General features: G+C 44.0%; 1 protein-coding gene across 6 annotated transcripts in view; it reads right to left on the bottom strand.

Moving 5' to 3' along the window:
- The window catches only part of LOC108704046 (IQ motif and SEC7 domain-containing protein 1), a 184,971-nt gene that overhangs the window by 92,656 nt on the left and 70,672 nt on the right, over nucleotides 1-21,643 (bottom strand). For all 6 annotated transcript variants that reach the window (XM_041591008.1, XM_041591012.1, XM_041591017.1 and 3 more), the window contains exon 3: nucleotides 9,774-9,842. In XM_041591008.1, the coding sequence (XP_041446942.1) occupies nucleotides 9,774-9,842 (69 nt within the window). The remainder of the gene's footprint in view (nucleotides 1-9,773; nucleotides 9,843-21,643) is intronic.

The raw sequence follows: 21,643 nt of genomic DNA, 5'->3' as shown, positions 1-21,643 counted from the left end.
CCAAACGTTCCCTGTGTCCCATCCAGATTTACACACACACATCCCTGGTGTCACACTCAAAATTTACACAGCACGCGTCCTGTTTTCACACTACATTTACACAACACAACGTCACCTGTGTCACACTTACATTTTACAGCAACACAGTCCCAAGTGTACACATTCAAATTTACACAGACACGTCCCCCGTGTCACACTGCACATTTACACAGAACGTCCCTGTGTCACACTCCATATACACACACGTTCCTGTGTCACACTCACATTTATACACACACGTCCTGTGTCACACTCACTTTACACAGACACGTCCGCTGTGTCACACTACATTACACACACAAGTCTGTGTCAACTCACATATACACACAACGTCCCTGTTGTCACACTCATTTACAGCACACACAACCAGTGGTCAGCACTTTACATTTACACAGCACACGTCCCTGTGTCACACTCACCACATTACACACACACGTCCGTGTCAAACTCACACCACATTTACACACAACACAGTCCTGTGTCACACTCACATTTACCACACATCCCTGTGTCACACTCACAATTAACACACACAAGTCCTTGTGTCAATCAACTCACATTTACACAACCTACGACGTCCGCTGTTCACACTCACATTTACACAACACAACTCCAGTGTCAACACTCACATTTACACTACACACGTCCGTGTGTCACATCTCACGATTTACACACACACATCCCTGTGTCAAACTCACATTTACACACACACGTCCCCTGTGTCAACTCACATTACACACGTCCCTGTGTCACACTCTACATTTACAACACAAGTCACTTATAAGCGATGAGGATATTTGAGTCGTCCTGTGTCACATTCACATTTACACACACACGTCCCATTTGTGGGTTTGTGTCACACTCTACATTTACACACACGTCCCAGTGGTCCACACTCAAATTTAGGATACACACGTCCTGTCTCACACTCACATTTACACACCAGTCCCTGTGCCCAGCATTCACATTACACACACACGTCCAGTGTCACAGCTCACAATTACACACAACACGTCCTGGTGTCACACTCACATTTACACACACACGTACCTGTCTCACACTCACATTTACACACACACGTCCTGTCTCACACTCACACACATTTAGCACACACACGTCCTGTCTCACACTTACATTATCACATCCATAGCCAATCTAACACGTCCCGCGTGTCACACTCACATTTACACAGACACGTCAATGTGTCACACTCACTTTACACAAACACGTCCTTGGTGTACACTCACATTTAACACACAGTCCCTGTATCACATCTCAATATTACACACCAAGTACCTGTGTCACAAGCTGCGCAATTACACACACACGTCCTGGTGTCAGCACCACATTTGACACACAGCACATCCCTGTGTCGCACACTTCACATATACACCACCACGTCCCTGGTCACACTTACATTACATCACACACGTCCCTGTGTCACACTCACATTTACACAAACACGTCCTGTTGTCCACTTACATTTAAACCAGACGTCCTGTGTCACACTCACATTTACCAACACATCCCTGTGTCACACTCACATTTACACAAACACGTCGCCTGTGTCACACTTAAATTTACACACACAGTCCCGTGTCACACTTACATTTACACACACACGGTTCCCCGTGTCACCCCATTTACACAGACACGTCCCGTGTCAACTCACCATTTACACACACAGTCCTGTGTCACACTCACTTTACACAACATACACGTCAGTGTCACACTCACATTTACACAACACACGTCCCTGTGTCACACTGCACATTTACCACAAACATCCTGGTGTCACATTCACATTTGGAATTTTAGTAATGGGTGGAGGGCACACGCAATTCAGCAAATGCTGTAGGTAAACCAGTGCAAGAGGTGCAAACATCAAAAGGGTAGCCCCTACAATGGGTACCACAACGTAAACAATCGATAGGTATGCACACCAAAAGAGGCAAGTATGGTAATATTAAAATAAAGTTTTACTTGTATCCGCAATCAATACACACAAAGCCAAATAGTAGCTGTATAATAGCAATACTAAGCTACATGGTATACTACCTAACGTTTAACATAGCACAATTACCTAACAAGGAAACAGTAAGTATTAGCAATTATACAGCAGGAGCAGATACACCTACACGCAGTATGAGAATGGCCCCAACGTTTCGGCGGTAAGCCTTTGTCAAGGGGATTCACATTTACACCACATGTCCTGTGGTCACCTCAACAATTTCACACACACACGTCCTGTGCACCTCACATTACACACAAACATCCCTGTGTCACATTCACATTTACACACACACGTCCCTGTGTCACACTCACATTTACACACACATGTCCCTGTGTCACACTCACATTTACACACACACGTCACTGTGTCACACTCACATTTACACACAAACATCCCTGTGTCACATTCACATTTACACACACACGTCCCTGTGTCACACTCACATTTACACACACACGTCCCTGTGTCACACTCACATTTACACACACACGTCCCTCCATCCTCACACTTACCCCTGTGTGCCCTACACACTACACTCCCAATTACACCATTATCTCCATGTTCCTCACATGCTGCTGCCCAGACTGACAATATGTGGGTTCAGACAAATATCAGAGGGGCAGGTGTGAGATAACATAGACACTCACTGTTTATTGGGCTGGTGGGGGCTGTTTGGGTCTCTGTGGAGTTGGAAATGTCAGGGACTATTTTGTCTCTCGCTCATGGACACAGGATCATATATATATTTATATACACACATACACACATATACACTTACACACGTATCCCTGGGCTATAAACACTTTATCTGATCTATAATTTAGTGCAAGGGCTGTGTCACCTGTGTGTGTCTGTGCAACATCATTTCATCATTTCAAGAGCCAATCAGCTCAGCAGCAGCCAGAGAAACATCACTGGAGTAAAATACACATCATCTATTCACTCTCCTACTTACTCACATACACCTCACCTGCTGTACAGTGTTCCAGTAACCCTGTATTCCCTCACTTCCACCCAACCCTTCCTTGTACCTATCTAATGTATCAGCCTGTACCCCTGATTCACTTCCCAGCTCTCCCTGTAACACCCCTTTCCCTCCTCTAATCTCATTGGCTCCCTCCTGTCTGCTGGGAGGAGCTACTGGTGAATAAAGCATCCGACCCTTCCTTGTACCTATCTAATGTATCAGCCTGTACCCCTGATTCACTTCCCAGCTCTCCCTGTAACACCCCTTTCCCTCCTCTAATCTCATTGGCTCCCTCCTGTCTGCTGGGAGGGGCTACTGGTGAATAAAGCATCCGACCCTTCCTTGTACCTATCTAATGTATCAGCCTGTACCACTGATTCACTTCCCAGCTCTCCCTGTAACCCCTCTTTCCCTCCTCTAATCTCATTGGCTCCCTCCTGTCTGCTGGGAGGAGCTACTGGTGAATAAAGCATCCAACCCTTCCTTGTACCCATCTAATGTATCAGCCTGTACCACTGATTCACTTCCCAGCTCTCCCTGTAACACCCCTTTCCCTCCTTAACATGGAACCCCCTTTCCTCTAATCTCATTGGTTCGCTCCTGTCTGCTGGGAGGATCTACTGGTGAATTAAGCATCCAAGAGTTTATTGTATGGCCCCCTGATATATTTATATATAGTGAACATGTCCCCCTTTAACTGTCTCTTCTCCAGTGTAACAATCCCAACTTGTCTTTCCCCATAACTGATCCCTTCCATTCCCTTTATCAGCTTAGTCGCTCTTCTCTGTACTTTATTTCATTACTGTCCCTTAAAGGACATGTAAAGGCAAAAAAAAAATCCCATTTTTACTTTCTTTAATGAAAAAGAAACCTATCCCCAATATACTTTATTTAAAAAATGTGTACCGTTTTTATAAGAAACCTGACTGTATGCAGGGAAATTCTCCCTTCATTTACTGCTGTGGATAGGAATTGTCAGACGGTCCCTAACTGCTCTGCAGGGAAACAATCATACTTATGAACAGCAGGGGGAGCCCCCGCCTTACTTCCCAGCCATGCAGAACTCAAGCAGCTTTGTTTGTTTCCCTGTAGAGCAGTCGGCGACTGTGTAGAGATTTGTATTGGATTTTATTTTTGCCTTTACATCCCCTTTACTGTTTCCAACTCCAGCTGCAGGGACAAAGATCATGGAGCCAGATTTAAACAGATAAACTGGGATTCTATTTGGAGGATTATTTTGCTGCAGCCACTGGTTCTGCAGAGTTGGAGAAAGTTTATATTAAACAATAGAAAAACTATAAAATCCACATTAGATTACATGACAACACAGGACCCAGTGCAGTCTGTATATTCTGATTATTAATCAGTCTTGTTGTATCGGCTTCTGGCAGATATTATTTGACTTGTGCTATTTTGATCATTTATGACGATCCCTAAGCAGCCCAGATCACACTGAGCATGTGCACAGTCTTGGTCTTGCAAAGATGTATAACAAAGTTACAAGATGGTGACCCCTTGTGGCTAACTTTGAAAGCAAAAATCATTTGTTTGATTAGACTTGTGGTGCAGTAAGTTCATGTTTATGTTTAGTATACAAAATACAGCATTTCTAGCCTTATTCTGTTTTACACTTTACTTCCCCTTTAAATATTTAGATATAGCACTTCCCACTCTGCTCCAGGCCCAGTTCTGACAAATGCCAGAAGGGCAGCTGTGTGTTCCATAGAGAGTTGACATATAGTGGGCTGGTAGTGGGCTGTGTGGGCCTCTATGTATTTGGAATGGCAGGGCCTATTTGGACTCCCAGTCCAGACCTGCTCTGCTCCATCTGCCTGTGAGCTCCACCTAAAAGCCCAGCTTTGCCTGTCCAACCTGCCATCATGGGGTTCTTAGGAAATTAAAGAAATGTTATGGAATAACTTACCTCTCCTTTATATGGGCTCATTGGGCTGCCCTGAGTCACTACTGTGACCCTCACTTTGGGGTCAATGGTCTTAAAAACCACAACCAGTGCTACATTTGCCCTATGTTATTCCCTGTAAACTTAACTTGTCTGTCCAATAGACCCCAGTGCTGTATTGTGCCCATGTAAAGTAACCCCACAGTACAGACTTCCAGTGAACCCCCAGTTCCCACTACTGACAGCAGCTTCTGCCCCTTTTGCATGTGACACTGCAGGACCCAGACCCTGAATATATTGCTAATTATCTGCAAATTGATCTCATGCCCTGACTTTAACCACCAATCAATGTCCTGTCATTCCAGGCTGCAGCTGAGTGTGTGTCATACAGCGCCACCTGCTGGTACAGAGAAGCATCACATCCTCACTCACTAGTATTAGAGCTCTCTCCTGCCTCAGTAATGTTAGTGTCAATTATGTTCATATTAACCCTACAGACCCACAGCCCCCCCCCCCCCCATTCCGTTCAGCCCTGAGACATGTACAAACGCACAAAACCCTGTGTGTAAAGGCTCGTAGTGTCAGGTTCAGTTTCCCAAAAATGTTCTGTTTTTACATCAAGGCGACAAAATCACTGGAAATTGAGCAGATAAATTGGTTCAGATTTGCATATGGAGCTCAATCAAATGTGAGTGGTGCATGGAAATAAATGCACAGATCTCTCCTCTACATCTGTTACTTGGACTGTACCTATATGTCCTACTAATGCACTGGATCTACAGGTACCTCTATATAGAGATATGCAGTATATCCATTCTGATCATCAGAGACCCCAGCACATTACATTGGTATAACAGTGTGACCCCATCAGCAACCAGTGACCTTATATTAGAGGGTCAAATTATATTAATATTGTGAAGCCATAATAGAACATCTGTGAAGTCCATGGGCAGACTGGGGGCCATGATAATATCCTGCTCATAGGCCTCCAGTTGGACAGCCCTGAGTAAATGAGTATGGCACCTCCTGCCCATACTGTACTGTCTAAGGAAAACAATATGGCTACTCCTACCTATAAGTATCTGATTAAATGACAATAATATCATATAGTCTTTTATCATTATGGGGGTTACTTCCCCTTTAAATCCATGCAGAATGGGCTGCTGACATCACTGCCTTTCTCCCCCAGTGTGTCCCTCTGTATTTACTGCAGAGACTGCGTTGCTGTTACTTGGGGGTCCGACTGCCTCTCTCTGCAGCTCCCAATCTGTTTGTGTTGAGGGAACATACGGGATAATTGAAGTCTCATTCAGCGTTTCTTCTTTATGAGTCACAAAGCGGCTGCGGCTCAGATATTGCGGCGCGTGTGTTTGGGCGAGAAATCGATGTTGTGGCATTTAATATTAATTAGCAGCTGTTATTATTATGCTAAGGATTCTGGGACATTTCTCATTTGTATTCACCCTCTCCATGTTCTGCTTATTGTTCACTATGGGCTGACTTACTGTAACGATACAAGGCTCTTGGGACGAATACAGTGAAGTTCTGATCCAGATTGTCTCCCTGGCAGATACATTAGACAGGTACAAGGAAGTGCTGGGAGATAAGTGGTATTAATAGAAATTACTGGGCCCCACATTTTAGGGCCACTTAAACTTCAGAAAAATGATAAAATTAGTCCAGGACTCACTGACTGACTTTCCTGGGCTCTCCAGAGCTGACAGGTCTCCTTCCCCTAATGCTTCCACCCAGTGCTTCCTCTACTGTTTCCCCTAGTGCTTCCCTTACTGTTTCCCCTAGTGCTTCCCTTACGGATTCCCCTAGTACTTCCCCTAGTGCTCCCCCAAGTGCTTCTCCTAGTGCTTCCTCTACTGTTTCCCCTAGTGCTTCCCCCTAGTTATTCTCCTAGTGCTTCCCTTACTGTTTCCCCAGTGCTTTTCTAGTGCTTCCCCTACTACTTCCCCCTAATGCTTCCCCCAGTACTTCCCCCTATTTTTATAGTGCTCCCCCTATTGTTTAACCTAGCGCTTTGCATACTGCTTTCCCCAGTACTTCCCCTTGTGCTTCCCCTTGTTCTTTCCCCAGTGCTTCCCCTACTGTTTCCCCTAGTGATTCCCCTGCTGTTTTCCATAGTGCTTCACATAGTGCTCCCCCAAGTGCTTTCCCCAAGTTATTCTCCTAGTGCTTCCCTTACTGTTTCCCTAGAACTTCCCCTACTGTTTTTCCAGTGCTTTTCTAGTGCTTCCTCTACTACTTCCCCAGTATTTTCCCCTTTTTTTCTAGTGCTTCCCCTATTGTTTTACCTAATGCTTTGCATAGTGCTTCCCCCAGTACTTCCCTTTTTTCTTCCTCTTGCTCTTCCCGCAGTGCTTCCCGCAGTGCTTCCCCTTAGTACTTCCCCACTGTTTTCTCCTAGTGCTTCCCCTACTGTTTCCTCTAGTGTTTCCTCTACTGTTTCCCCTATTGATTTCCCTACTGTTTCCCCCTAGTTATTAGCCTAGTGCTTCCCATACCATTTCCCATAGTGTTTCACTAGTGATTTCCCTAGTGCCTCCACTACTGTTTCCCCTATTGTTTCCCTCTAGTGCTCCCCTGTTTCCCATAGTGCTTCCCCTACTGTTTCCCCCTAGTGCTTCCCCTACTGTTTACCTGGTGCTTCTCTAGTGCTTCCATTACTACTTCCCCATATTGCTTCCCCCAGTGCTTCCCCTTATACTGTTTTAATGCTTCCCCTGTTGTTTTCCCTAGTGCTTCCCATAATGCCCCCCCCCCCAGTGCTCCCAGTGCTTTCCCAGTGCTCCCCCCCCAGTGTTTCTGCTAGTGCTTTCCCTACTGTTTCCTCCTAATGCTTTCCCTATTGCTTCCCCACTGTTTTGCATAGTGCTTCTCCCTAGTGCTTCCCCTACTGTTTCCCCATAGTGCTTTTCCTACTGTTTCCCTCTAGTGCTTCCCCTACTGTTTCCCCATAGTGCTTTTCCTACTGTTTCCCTCTAGTGCTTCCCCTACTGTTTACCCAGTGCTTCTCTAGTGCTTCCCCTGTTGTTTTTCCTAGTGCTTCCCCCAGTAGTGCTTCCCCCACCTTGTGCTTTCCCAATGTTCCCCTTAGTGCTTCTCCTACTGTTTCCCCCAGTGCTTTCCCTTCTGTTCATAGAGCTTCACGGGTGCTTCCCCTACTACTTCCCCCAGTGCTTCCCATTATGCTTTTCTAGTGCTTTCCCTTAGTGCTTCTCTAGTGCTTCCTGTTCTACTTCCCCCAGTGTTTCCCCTTCTGTTTTTCCAGTGCTTCCCCTATTGTTTTCCCTAGTTCTTCCCCCTGTACTTCCCCTTGTGCTTCCCCTTGTTCTTCCCTCAGTACTTCCCCTTGTGCTACCCTCCTGCTGCAGGTTATTTATGGGACCCACATGTAACAAGAGAAGTAAAAGAGCAGAAAATTGTGACTGATTTAATTTTTTGTGAGAAGAGTCCCTGGTGATCTAGTGGGGGTGCAATAGGGACACCCACTACTTCCTCTTCCTAGTACGACGAGCTGTGAATAAAAACATAAGGCCAGAACTCCGAGGGAACCTCTAATATCCTCATATTTTGCAACAAGGGGTACATTATTTATTATAATACATAAGTTTCAGTGAGTCATGTGACAGAAATGACATCACTAAATTCCAAGTATAACCAATGACATCACTAAGCACCATTTATAAGAATATAATTTACAGGATATTCATGGCTCTTGTGTATTGTATTCCAATATATTCTATGCACTGCTTTTATAATACAGAGATTATACATAATTCCCATTAGTCCCTGGCCCAGTGATCTTACAATTTAAACTCCCTATTACATTCCCATCAGTCCCTATCATACTGATCTTACAATCTAAGGTCTCTGTCACATTCCCATAAGTCCCTATCCCAGTGAGCTTACAATGTAAGGTCCCTATCACATTCCCATCAGTCCCTGCCCCAGTGAGCTTACACTCTAATGTCCCTATCACATTAACATCAGTCCTGCCCCATTGATCTTACAATCTAAGGTCCCTATGACATTCCCGTCAACCTCTGCCCTAGTGATCTTACAATCTAAGATCCCTATCACATTCCCATCAGTCCCTGCCCCAGTGAGCTTACAATCTAAGATCCCTATCACATTCCCATCAATTCCTGTCGCAGTGAGTTTACAATCTAAGGTCCCTATGACATTCCCATCAACCTCTGCCCTAGTGATCTTACAATCTAAGGTCCCTATCACATTCCCATCAACCTCTGCCCCAGTGAGCTTACAATCTAAGGTCCCTATCACATTCCCATTAGTCCATGTCCCAGTGAGTTTACAATCTAAGGTCCCTATCACATTCCCATCAACTTCTGTCCCAGTGAGCTTACAATCTAAGGTCCCTATCACATTCCCATCAGTCTCTGCCCCAGTGAGCTTACAATCTAAGGTCCCTATCTCATGCATGCACATAGCTGCCTGTATGTTTTAGGGTTGTGGGAGGCAGGGCCAGAACTAGAGGTCGGCAGAAGAGGCAACTGCCTAGGGTGCAATGATTGGGGGGCTCTGGGCAGGTACCTCTTCTTCCTTCCCTTAGACCGGACTCACCTGCCACTCGGCTTGCAGCTCCTCGACCAGCGCGTACAGGTGAGTAACGTCACGGCACATACACCTGTGAGCCGGCTGAGTTGTCTAGGACTCCTGGCCCTGCATACACAACATACAGACTCCTTCCAGAGTTGCCTCAAAATCAACTGGGGGCCCCATATAAAATATATATATATATATATAAGCTGGAGGCACCTTATGGGGTAAATAACAGGCAGCAGAGAAGCTGGAGTATTTAGAAGAAAGTAATTTTGTACCTCTCATCCATTATACAAATGGGAGACGGGGGGCTGGGGAGGCTGGAGCTGGAACTCTGAGGAACAAATCTGTGGAAAAGGAGACAGAAATGTGAAAAAAAACAGGAATTCACAAAACACCATCTAAAATGATTGTTTTTCACAATTACAAAGCAAAAGTGTAATACTTTCCGCTGAGATTATGACTGGCCCTAATTTATGAACATACAATTTGCAAATTTGCCATGAAAATTCCCCGGCGTTGAAAAAAATTTCAATGTTTTTACAGCGATGGTTCCGATTCCGTCGTCAATTTTGTCGATGGCTTCGATTAATGGACACCCATTGACTTTAATGGGCGCCGGCGTTAAATCCCGTTTCGCACATTTTTGACAGTTTCGCAAAATTCGGGACAAATTCGCCCATCAATATATACAATAAGAAATAAAAAAAAAGTCATTTAGAAAGTAAAGGTAGCAACATTAAATCCTTAATCCGGCTGCCCCGCAGCATTCTGGGATACGATTTATTGACAGGACAAAATAGAAACAGTACTTTCAATGGCCACCTCCAGGTCATTAATAAACAAGTTGAAAAGCAAGGGACCTAGTACAGAGCCCTGCGGTACTCCACTAACAACACTGGTCCAATTAGAAAATGTTCCATTTACCACCACTCTTTGTAGTCTATCTTTTAGCCAGTTCTCTATCCAGGTACAAATACTATGTTCCAGGCCAACATTCCTTCATTTAACCAGTAACCTTCTGTGTGGCACTGTATCAAATGCTTTAGCAAACTCTAAGTAAATCACATCCACTGCCATCCCAGAATCCAGGTCTCTACTCACCTTCTCATAAAAAGAAATTAAGTTAGTCTGGCAAGATCTATTACACATAAAACCATGCAGCACAAACTCATAGTATTATGATTTGATATGATATACCACTGATGTTAGACTAACTGGCCTATAGTTTTGAGGCTGAGAACGGGATCCCTTTTTGAATAGAGGCACCACATTAGCAATTAACCTGTTGCTCTGCACTATGTCAGATCTCAATGAATCCTGAAAAATTAAGTAAAGAGGTTTGGCAATCACAGAGCTAAACTCGCTAAGTACCCTGGGATGAATACCATCTGGCCCCAAACCTTTATTTATCTTAACATGTTCTAGTCTCTTTTGAATTTCCTCATGTGTGAACCATGCATCATTAGTTGTATTACTAGAATTGGGACTATTAAGAAGGAAACCTTCATTGGAACCTTCACTGGTTCCTCATTTGTGTAAACATATGAAAAATTAACAGTTCAGAATCTCAGCTTTTTCTCTGTTCTCATCAACCAGCTGACCCCCCTCTGATATTAAGGGTAGAACTAGACAAGTGTTTTCCACAAGATTCTGCCGCATCGCTGCAACAAAACTCAGGCGTCAAGTTGGATGCAACGGAAAATATGGTAAGAAATAGAAATGTCGCATGGTGTCGCAGCGTTGATCCGACGCAGACACTGCGACACGACTGTCAGATGCTGCACGCTGAGTCTGCATCTGACAGTCACGTTGCGTCGGATTAATGCTGCAACACCATGTGACATTTCTATTTCTTACCATATTTTCCATCACATCCAACTTGACGCCTGCATTTTGGCGCAGCGTATCGGATGCGGCAGAATTGCATGGAAAACGCTTGTCTAGTTCTACCCTTTGGGTCCCACCCATTTCTGCTTAATTTTCTTTTACTATTTACATATTTAAAAATTAATTTTAAATAATAATCATTTTTTACTGCTTGCTGCGAAGACCTTTTCCATATGGATTTTAGCTGTTTTGCATGATTTGTTGGCCTCCTTGTACCTGATAAACATTGTTTATATTGTACCTTTTCTGCTTATATTTTATATATTTGGCCAAAGAGCATCCCAGCAGCTCTCATCCCTCCTCTCTCCCATGCCTGGGGCCCCGGGGTACCAGTTAGAGCAGGAGGCAATGCCGCAATAGTTTGCCGAGGGGGGGCACCCCAATTATATGTTGTTCCATGTGTCTGTTGTGATAAAGGGGAACGTGTCAGACGGCTCATTAATGAGCAGCTAAGGGAACAGGCCGTCAGTTTACACAATGAGAAATGGGGGGCACAGAGCAGCCAGTGGTGGGATAAATCCATATTCTTGTCCATGAGAGAGATAATTAGTCTTGTGTAAGTGGGGAGATTGGGGAGAAGAGAACAGTACCACTATAGAGTACAGCAGCTCCCATGGATGTAGGAAGTACAGGCCTAATAATACTCACAATACCCAAGGAGGAGGATGTAACGCTCAGGCTGGAGAAAGTAGCGCCAAGCAAGGGGGATAAGACAGATCCTGCAATCAGATTGTACTGTTAATGGCTAAAGTGATTTATTGGCCTTAATTGGCCTTCATGAATTCTATCAAAAGATAAAGAAGAAAGAGATTGCGCTCAGCACCTTCCATTCCCTGCAGATACAATACAGGGCCTGAGACTCAAGGGGGCCCAGTCTGAAGGTCAGTTAGGGGGAGATTTTGGGGTGAGTGTTATTTGTATCCTGGGTACCCCTGGAACTATAGCAGGGTGACACCCCAATGTTTCTATATATCTGTAACCTTGTTATGAGCTAAGGGGGCCCAGTCTGAAGATCAGTTAGGTGGAGATTTGGGGAGAGTGCTTATTTGTACCCTGGGTACCCCTGGAACTATAGCAGGGTGACTGTTACCCCAATGTTTCTATATATCTGTAACCTTGTTATGAGCTAAGGGGGCCCAGTCTGAAGGTCAGTTAGGGGGAGATTTGGGGTGATGCTTATTTGTACCCTGTGTACCCCTGGAACTATAGCAGAGTGACACCCCAATGTTTCTATATATCTGTAACCTTGTTATGAGCTAAGGGGGCCCAGTCTGAAGGTCAGTTAGGGGGAGATTTGGGGTGAGTGCTTATTTGTACCCTGGGTACCCCAGGAACTATAGCAGGGTGACACCCCAATGTTTCTATATATCTGTAAGCTTGTTATGAGCTAAGGGGGCCCAGTCTGAAGGTCAGTTATGGGGAGATTTGTGGTGAGTGCTTATTTGTACCCTGGGTACCCCAGGAACTATAGCAGGGTGACACCCCAATGTTTCTATATATCTGTAAGCTTGTTATGAGCTAAGGGGGCCCAGTCTGAAGGTCAGTTATGGGGAGATTTGGGGTGAGTGTTTATTTGTACCCTGGGTACCCCTAGAACTATAGCAGGGTGACACCCCAATGTTTCTATATATCTGTAACCTTGTTATGAGCTAAGGGGGCCAAGTCTGAAGGCCAGTTAGGGGGAGATTTGGGGTGAGTGCTTATTTGTACCCTGGGTACCCCTGGAACTATAGCAGGGTGACACCCCAATGTTTCTATATATCTGTAACCTTGTTATGAGCTAAGGGGGCCCAGTCTTAAGGTCAGTTAGGGGGAGATTTGGGGTGAGTGCTTATTTGTACCCTGGGTACCCCTGGAACTATAGCAGGGTGACACCCCAATGTTTCTATATATCTGTAACCTTGTTATGAGCTAAGGGGGCCCAGTCTGAAGGTCAGTTAGGAGGAGATTTGGGGTGATGCTTATTTGTGCCCTGGGTACCCCTGGAACTATTGCTAGCTATCTGTGCCAAAGCTACTCTGTATTTGGAGTCACATCTATTCATTGGGATTATTTGTACCACAAGGGTCAGATATAATGACGTTGTCACGTTTTGCTCATTACTAAGAAGTTCAATAAAGATCTCTGAATTGAATTTCTATTTTGTGTTTTATAATCCTATATTTTCTCTTTACCCAGTGAAGTAAAGTAAACAGAATTGCAAATGTGTCTGATACAAGTAAGAGATGATGAGGAATAAAGTATAAGCTCTGAGTGGGGTAATGGTGATACTTCAGGGACTCCGTCACCCACAGACAAGAACAGGAGAAAACTAATTGTAATGGGACTGTGAATAACCAGAGACAATGGGGCTTATTTGCTAACTCAAGTACAATGGCAGCAATATTACGCAGAGTCCCAGTGTAACTGCAGTTATCTGCTTCACCAACTTGCCCACATTTAACTGATGATGATGATGCTGCTAAATTAAAACATGTGCTAATTTGTATCATTTCCAGCAAGGAGATCAGCATCGGGTCAGATGTGTTATTAACACTTTGGGGAAAATTCACTAAACGACAAAGCGCCTAACGCTAGCGTTAATTCGCTAATTCACTAACGGACGCTGGCATAAATTCGCTAGTGTTACTTCGCACCCTTACGCCTGGCAAATTTGCGCAAAGGACGTAACTACGCAAATTCACTAACGCGCGCAGTGTACTGAACGCTACCTTTTACGCCAGACTTCCTTCGCCACCTCAGACCAGGCGAAGTGCAGTAGAGTAGATAGGGATTGCTTCAAAAAAAGTTAAGCATTTTTCAAAGTCCCGTGGGTTTATGGGTGATAGGCTGAAAAAGATCGAAATTTTTTTTGGGGCTTTTTTTTTGGGGCTCCCCTCCTTCCCCCCCTACATTTCCTGACTCATGGCACCTTAACTATACAGTGGGCACATGTGTAGGGCAAAATAAACATTTTATTTGCTGTTTTGAAGGTTTCCCAGGCTTGTGTAGTGCTGCTACATATACAGTACCTCCATTGTAACTTGAATTTGGCGCCATATGCAAATTAACCATCGCTAGCGTAACTTCGCTTTGATTGGCGAATTAACACTAGCGCAACTTCGGATTTTAGTGAATTTGCGTAGTGCTGGCGAAAATACGCCTGGCGAAGTGCAGTGAAGTGGACGCTGGCGCAACTACGAATCTAAGTGAATTTGCCCCTTTGATTCCAGGTCTTCCTTGCACGTTACATCTTATGCAGCTGACAGAACAGGCATAATAGTGCAAGGATTGGTGCAAAGATTGGTGCAAGGATAAGTGCAAAAGATTGGTGCAAGGATAGGTGCAAAGATTGGTTGCAAGGATAGTGCAAGGATTGGTGCAAGGATTGGTGCAATGAATGGTACAATGATTGGTGCAAGGATAAGTGCAAAGATTGGTGCAATGATTGGTACAAGGAATGGTACAAGGATTGGTGCAAGGATTGGTGCAAGGATTGGTGCAAAGATTGGTGCAATGAATGGTACAAGGATTGGTGCAAGGATAAGTGCAAAGATTGGTGCAATGATTGGTACAATGAATGGTGCAAGGATTGGTGCAAGGATAGGTGCAAGGATTGGTGCAATGAATGGTACAAGGATTGGTGCAAGGATAGGTGCAAAGATTGGTGCAATGATTGGTACAATGAATGGTACAAGGATTGGTGCAAGGATTGGTGCAAGGATTGGTGCAAGGATTGGTGCAAGGATAGGTGCAAGGATTGGTGCAAAGATTGGTGCAATGATTGGTGCAAGGATTTGTGCAAGGATTGGTACAAGGAATGGTACAAGGATAGGTGCAAGGATTGGTGCAATGATTGGTGCAATGATTGGTGCAAGGATTGCTGCAAGGAATGGTACAAGGATTGGTGCAAGGATAAGTGCAATGATTGGTACAAGGATTGGTGCAAGGATTGGTGCAAGGAGAGTGGACAGACGTGAGTACCTTGTGTATCAGTTCTAACCCTCTGCTGCTCCATTCAGCATTATCATTAGTATCATTTCATTGTTTATGAAGCTGCATCTTTGTATCTATAGGGAAAATCAATTCATGAATTGACTGGAATGTCTCCAATCGTCTGTTTCGCCAATACTATCATTTCCCTGGCGCTGACAGAAGAGGGCAACACACAACTGTCTGAGATTTCTAACCGCATCATGGGATTCAGAGACCTAAAATGCGAGGAGAGCAGAGTTACCGTTTCACTGTTACAATGAGCAAAGGAATGGGAAGCAAAGGGTCTGAGCAAACGACTCCCTAAAGTGCAGGGCTGATCCCTCACAGACGGGGGGATGAGAGATTATTTCTGGGTATCTGCCTGTAAGGGGGATCTAGGGGGCTAGGACTATCTATTGTTAAAACTGCAGAACCGTTCCCATGGTAACAGCTTTGCACAGTCCAGCAGTTGGCTAGTAACAAGGGATGGAGAAAGGGATCAGATGATTAATAATAAAAAGGCCTCTTTACTAACCATATTGATTGCTAAGAATAAAGGGGAACTAAGCAGCTAATTGAAGAGATGACATGACTAATTGGAAATCTGTAGTAAAAATCAAGGTCCAGGGAACCTGTGTGTAGCACAGAACTAGTTGCACTTTGTAACACAGAGTTTCCATAGAGATTTGCCCCATGCCACCTTAGTCCTATTGATCCTCTTGTAATCTCTATGTTTGGCATCACGAGGGGCTCATTTATAGTGTTGCAGGTTAAGAGGGAGGGACCTGTGCCAGGGCCATTGGTGGGACCCCAGTTTGGTATCAAGTTGCTCCTGTGGTCCCCCATCATGCACTTGCTTATGGAACTTCTGCCCCTCCTGCCAGTTTAGTTTGGGCACAGCAAGGCGAGCGCATGGTCTGTATATTATCTCTGCACTTATATTTCTATTTATCACAAATAATCTGTCGGCCACTGAGAAAAGTGTGACCTTCGGAGTGAGAAACTCCCTGTCACCAGCCGATGCCCAGGCCCGGGGACTGGTATTTCAATCATTCCGGAAACCTTAGGCATCAAGGGATCTAGAGATGGTGATCTTTGGTGGGCTGTGGGTGACCCTAATAAAGCCTCAGAAAGTGGCATTTTTACTCAGCAAAAGACTGACAAAAGATAAGGCTACAATTCCTGCACATGGACAGAAAACCCTATGGCAGCTCTGCTCACAATCAACCCCAATACTTCAGCACCAACCTGTCTCTTATTCAGCCACCCTGTGTTTTCCCTTCCTAATCTTTTTTATTTCAAATCCACCCCATCTATATCTTCCTCTAAGTCCTCCATCTCCATTTGTCCTCCAACATCTGTTCCTCCAGCTCCTCTCTTACTTTCTCTGTCTCTCCTCCTCTGGTCTCTATTCCTCCCACTTCTTCAAGATATATTTTCTTCCTTCTTTCTCTGAAAACAACTGCTTCCTCCTAACTCTGCTTCTACTACTTCTTCTCTCTCAGTATGTCTCCTGACACCATTCTTACAAACAAACCTTTATCTACTACATCAATTCCTTCCACTTCTTCTCTAATAGTGTCCTCCTATCTCTATGCCTCCCACTTTTCTTCTTTTGCTATTTCTAACTTTATTACTCTCACATCCCTTCTGCTAGTATCCATCTAACTATCTCTCTCATCTTATCCTTTTACCTTCTGTTGGTGACAACTATCTCTAACTTTCCTTCTATTGATGTCTTTCTAACTATTCCCTCACTTCCTTTTTATTGGAGTCCATCTAACTCTACCCCTTTCCCTCTTACTTTTCTTCTATTGATGTCTTTTTATAACTATTCTTCTCACTTTCCTCTATTGATGTCCTTCTAACTTTGTCCCTCTCACTTACCTTCTTTTGATGTATTTCTAAATCTATCCCTCTCTTTTACTGTGTGTTGGTGCCAACTAACTCTAGCCCTCTAACTTTCCTTCTACTGATGTCTTTCTATCTCCATTCTTCTAACTGTCCTCTATTGATGTCTTTCCTCACAATTGTTATCCTTCTAACTCAGTCCCTATCACTTTTCTTTTGATGTTCATATAACTATCCATCACTTCTCACCTGTTGATGTCCATCTATCTCTATCCCTCTCTATCCCTCTCACTTCTCATCTGTTGATGTCCATCTATCTCTATCCCTCGCACTTCTCTTTAGATGTGCTTCTAACTCTGCCCCTCTCGCTTCCCTTCTATTGATGTATTTCTAATTCTATCCCTCTCTTTTACTCTCTTTTTTATTAGAGTCCATCTAACTCTATCCCTTTCATTTCTCATCTGTTGATGTCCTTCTAAATCTATCCCTCTCACGTTTCTTCTATTGCTATATTTCTATCTCTAGTCTTCTCGCTCTCCTCTACTGATGTCCGTCCAACTCTATCCCTCTCACTTTTCTTTTAATATCCATCTAACTCTATCCCTGTCACTTATTGTCGTCTGTCATCCTTCTAACTCTATCCCTCTCACTTCCTCTCAATCGGTATCATTCTAACTCTGTTCCTATCACTTTTCTTTTGATGTTCATTTAACTCTATCCCTGTTACTTCTCATCTGCTGATGTCCATCTAACTCTATCCCTTGTCTATTGGTGTCCCTCTAACTCTATCCTTCTAACTTTCCTTCTATTGGAGTCTATCTAACTTTATCCCTCTCACTTCCCCTCAATTGTTATCCTTCTATCTCTGTCCCTCTCCATCAAACTATATACTGTTCACTTCTTGTCTACTGAAGTCCTTCTAACTCTATCCCTGGCACTTCCCATCTATTCTCTCTCACATTCTATCTAGATTTAATTGTCCTAAATCTATTAATCCCACTCTCATCCACCAAACCCTTTCCACCCTGCTTCTTCTATATTCATTCCTGCATTCTCTCTATTTCACTTTACCTGCTTCAATTCCACATGCAATTTATCCTGCCTCTTCCTCTCTCTAGTTTTTTTTACTCACGCCAGAGATCGTCAGAAGAACCAAATTCCTTGGTGTCCACCTGATTGGAGAACCTCACCTGGTCCCACAACACCAGTTACTTAGCCAAGAAAGCCCAACAGCGACTCTACTTCCTGCGCAAGCTGAGGAAACCCCATCTCCCACCCTCCATACTCACAACCTTCTACAGAGGGACTATCGAGAGCATCCTGAGCAGCTGTATCACTGTCTGGGAACTTCAATGTCATGGAGCACAAGACCCTACAGAGGATAGTGAAGACAGCAGAGAAGATCATAAGTGTCTCTCTACCTTCCATCACAGACATTTACACCACTCGCTGCATCCGTAAAGCCACCAGCATTGTGTCTGATCCAACACACCCCTCACACTCACTGTTCACACTCCTGCCATCTGGAAAAAGGTACCGGAGCATTAGGGCCCTCACTACCAGACTGTGTAACAGTTTCTTCCCCCAAGCCATAAGGCTCCTGAATACTCAGGGACCAGACAGATCTCTCTCACACTCACACTCCATCTGACCTTACTATATACCACAACGTTACACACCACTGTACTCCATTGTATAAATAAATAGCCATTGGATATAGTTGTTCTCTATGAGCACATCTGCACTTTATCCTGTTCTTTATCATGTTCTTTCTACTGTCATATCACAATGATACACCATCATGTCTGACGTTTAGCATTATTTACTGTACATATTACATCTGCTGAGTGTGTCCTGTCCTGTCCTGTCCTGTCCTGTCTTGCACCAGTTGCACATTTTTGCACTTTTTGTCTGTTGTCCGGTACATCTATGTTGTGTGTAGCACCAGGGTCCTAGAGGAACGTTGTTTCCTTTCACTGTGTATTGTACAAACGTATATGGATGAAATGACAAGAAACTCACTCTTGAGCAGGTCCATAAACATTGATATTCTGCCCATGAGCTGTTTCCCTTCTTATTATTATTTTTGAGTCAGCTGATAAGCGCTGGGCAAGCAGTGAGTCACTGGCTGTGAATACAATTGGCTAGAAAGTGCCTCGCTGTTTGTATCAGCTCCATAATGCTCTTATTTACCCCGTTATTATTTCCCACACTGTCTTAGCCTTGAAGCTCATTTGTAGCCATTCTGCCATCTCAGGGAGAAAAGAAACTCACACAATTGCCCTTGTTCTCTGCACAGTTGGGAGGAATCTGCAGAAACTCTATGGAAATGGGCAGAAAAAGCTCAGGAACAAGGAAATTGCCAGTGGATTAGTAAATCTAAGCAGTTATCCCACTTGCACCACAGAGCCCCTTCAGCGCCGAATTTCTTTGCCGGCCGCCCCTAGGCCGCGCGGTCCGACCAGGCGGCCGCGCGGTCCTAGCGCTCACCTACACTTCCCCTTCCCAGCGCACCGGCGCGCAGCTGGTGTAATTGAATGGGGACGCACACATCCCCATAATGCTGCTGGGCGGCATGCCGCCCCTATTTTTTGCCACCCTAGGCCCGGGCCTTGCCACAAATCCGGGCCGGAGCCCCTTGTACTGCTGTACCCACATACTGAGACACAAATTGTTATTACACACAGACACCAACCTATTGCCTCAGCCTCAATATATTTATTCAAATATAAGTTACTTATAGAGCCGTCTCAGAGCTAAACTTTGCTGGCAGAAGACAAACTCTCAGCAGGAACCACTGGATTTTTTATGGCTGACCAATAATTGAGAATTTCTGCAACCAATCACCTCCCATTGAGTTTCAGTGGGGACTCACCAAATTCACCCAACCAATGGGCAGTTAGGGTGTATATATCAATAGAGTAGGCAGTTAGGGAATGTGTTTCAGTACAGTAGACAGTTAGGGTATAATGTTTGTATTAGTACAGTAGACAGGGAACGTGTATCAGTACAGTAGGCAGTTGGGGAGTATGAATCAGTACAGTTATCATTTAGGATATTTGTATCAGTACAGAAGGCAGTTAGAGTATTTGTATCAGTACAGTAGGCAGGTAGGATGTATATATTAGTACAGTAGGCAGTTAGGATATATGTATTAGTATAGAAGGCAGTTAGGATATATCTATGTATCACTACAGTAGGCAATTGGGGTATTTGTATCAGTACAGTAGGCAGGTAGGGTGTATGTGACAGTACAGTAGGCAGTTAGGGTGTATATATTAGTTCAGTTGGCATTTAGGATATATGTATCAGTACAGTAGGCAGTTAGGGTATATGTATCAGTATAGTAGGCAGTTAGAGTATTTGTATCAGTATAGTAGACAGTTATCATGTATATATCGGTACCGTAGGCAGGTAGGGTGTACGAAGTAGTACTTTATGGCAGTTACTATTGCCATTTATAGCTCTATTCTGAGGAATACTGGGTAATGTTCCCATGGTGCTCCTCTATATGTCATTGCTAATGTAGTTACATGTTACAATGTGCATCTCTGTGGTTCTATTCACTAAATGCTGACACTGTGGTGGGAGAATATTTGAATGACTTTGTATCAGGCTTTATATACGCGGTGTATCTGCACTGACATTACAGCTGGGGGAACACAATGTGCAACTGATTGTGCAGGAGAATAACTAATCAGCAGCATATGAATGACATCTTGGCCCCCATCATTTATAGTGGAATAATGTTCCATGGGAATATGATCCGTTCTGAGCAAAGTCCAAGGACCAGCCATAGTCTGGGGGGTTAAACACAGACTGGAGCTCCGTGGCCAATTTCCACAACTAATTGAATCCGTATCAACCAACCAATACGCTGCACATTCACACATACACTAATGAAAGCAAACTTGTGATTGGTTGTTGTGCTATTAAGGAACATTTCCAGCACTGAGTCTTCTCTGTAACGTTTCCAGACACAGCTCAGATATGAACAGACATAACAAGAAGGTAATGCACCCAAGGGCGGCTCTGAAGGAATGCTGGGAATTGCAGTTAAACAGTCAAATAGAGACACTCACTAATAGAGACACTCACTAATAGAGACACTCACTAAGTCACAAAGAGATGCTTCGCTAAAGTCTTCTCTGTTTCAATTTGTTAGTGTAAAAGCTTTGAGTTTCCCTGTGGTGCTAGAAATATTCCTTCTCATGTTGATCAATTTGTTCCCTAAATGAAAGTATTGGCTCCATTTCCAGGGCTCTTAAAGGGATACTGTCATGGGAAAACATGTTTTATTTCAAAATGCATCAGTTAATAGTGCTGCTCCAGCAGAATTCTGCACTGAAATCCATTTTTAAAAAGAGCAAACAGATTTTTTTATATTCAATTTTGAAATCTGACATGGGGCTAGACATTTTGTCAATTTCCCAGCTGCCCTAGTCATGTGACT

The sequence above is a fragment of the Xenopus laevis genome, chromosome 4L, assembly GCF_017654675.1.
Source record: "Xenopus laevis strain J_2021 chromosome 4L, Xenopus_laevis_v10.1, whole genome shotgun sequence".
Taxonomy (NCBI): domain Eukaryota; kingdom Metazoa; phylum Chordata; class Amphibia; order Anura; family Pipidae; genus Xenopus; species Xenopus laevis.
This window is presented reverse-complemented; position numbering and strand designations above follow the sequence as displayed.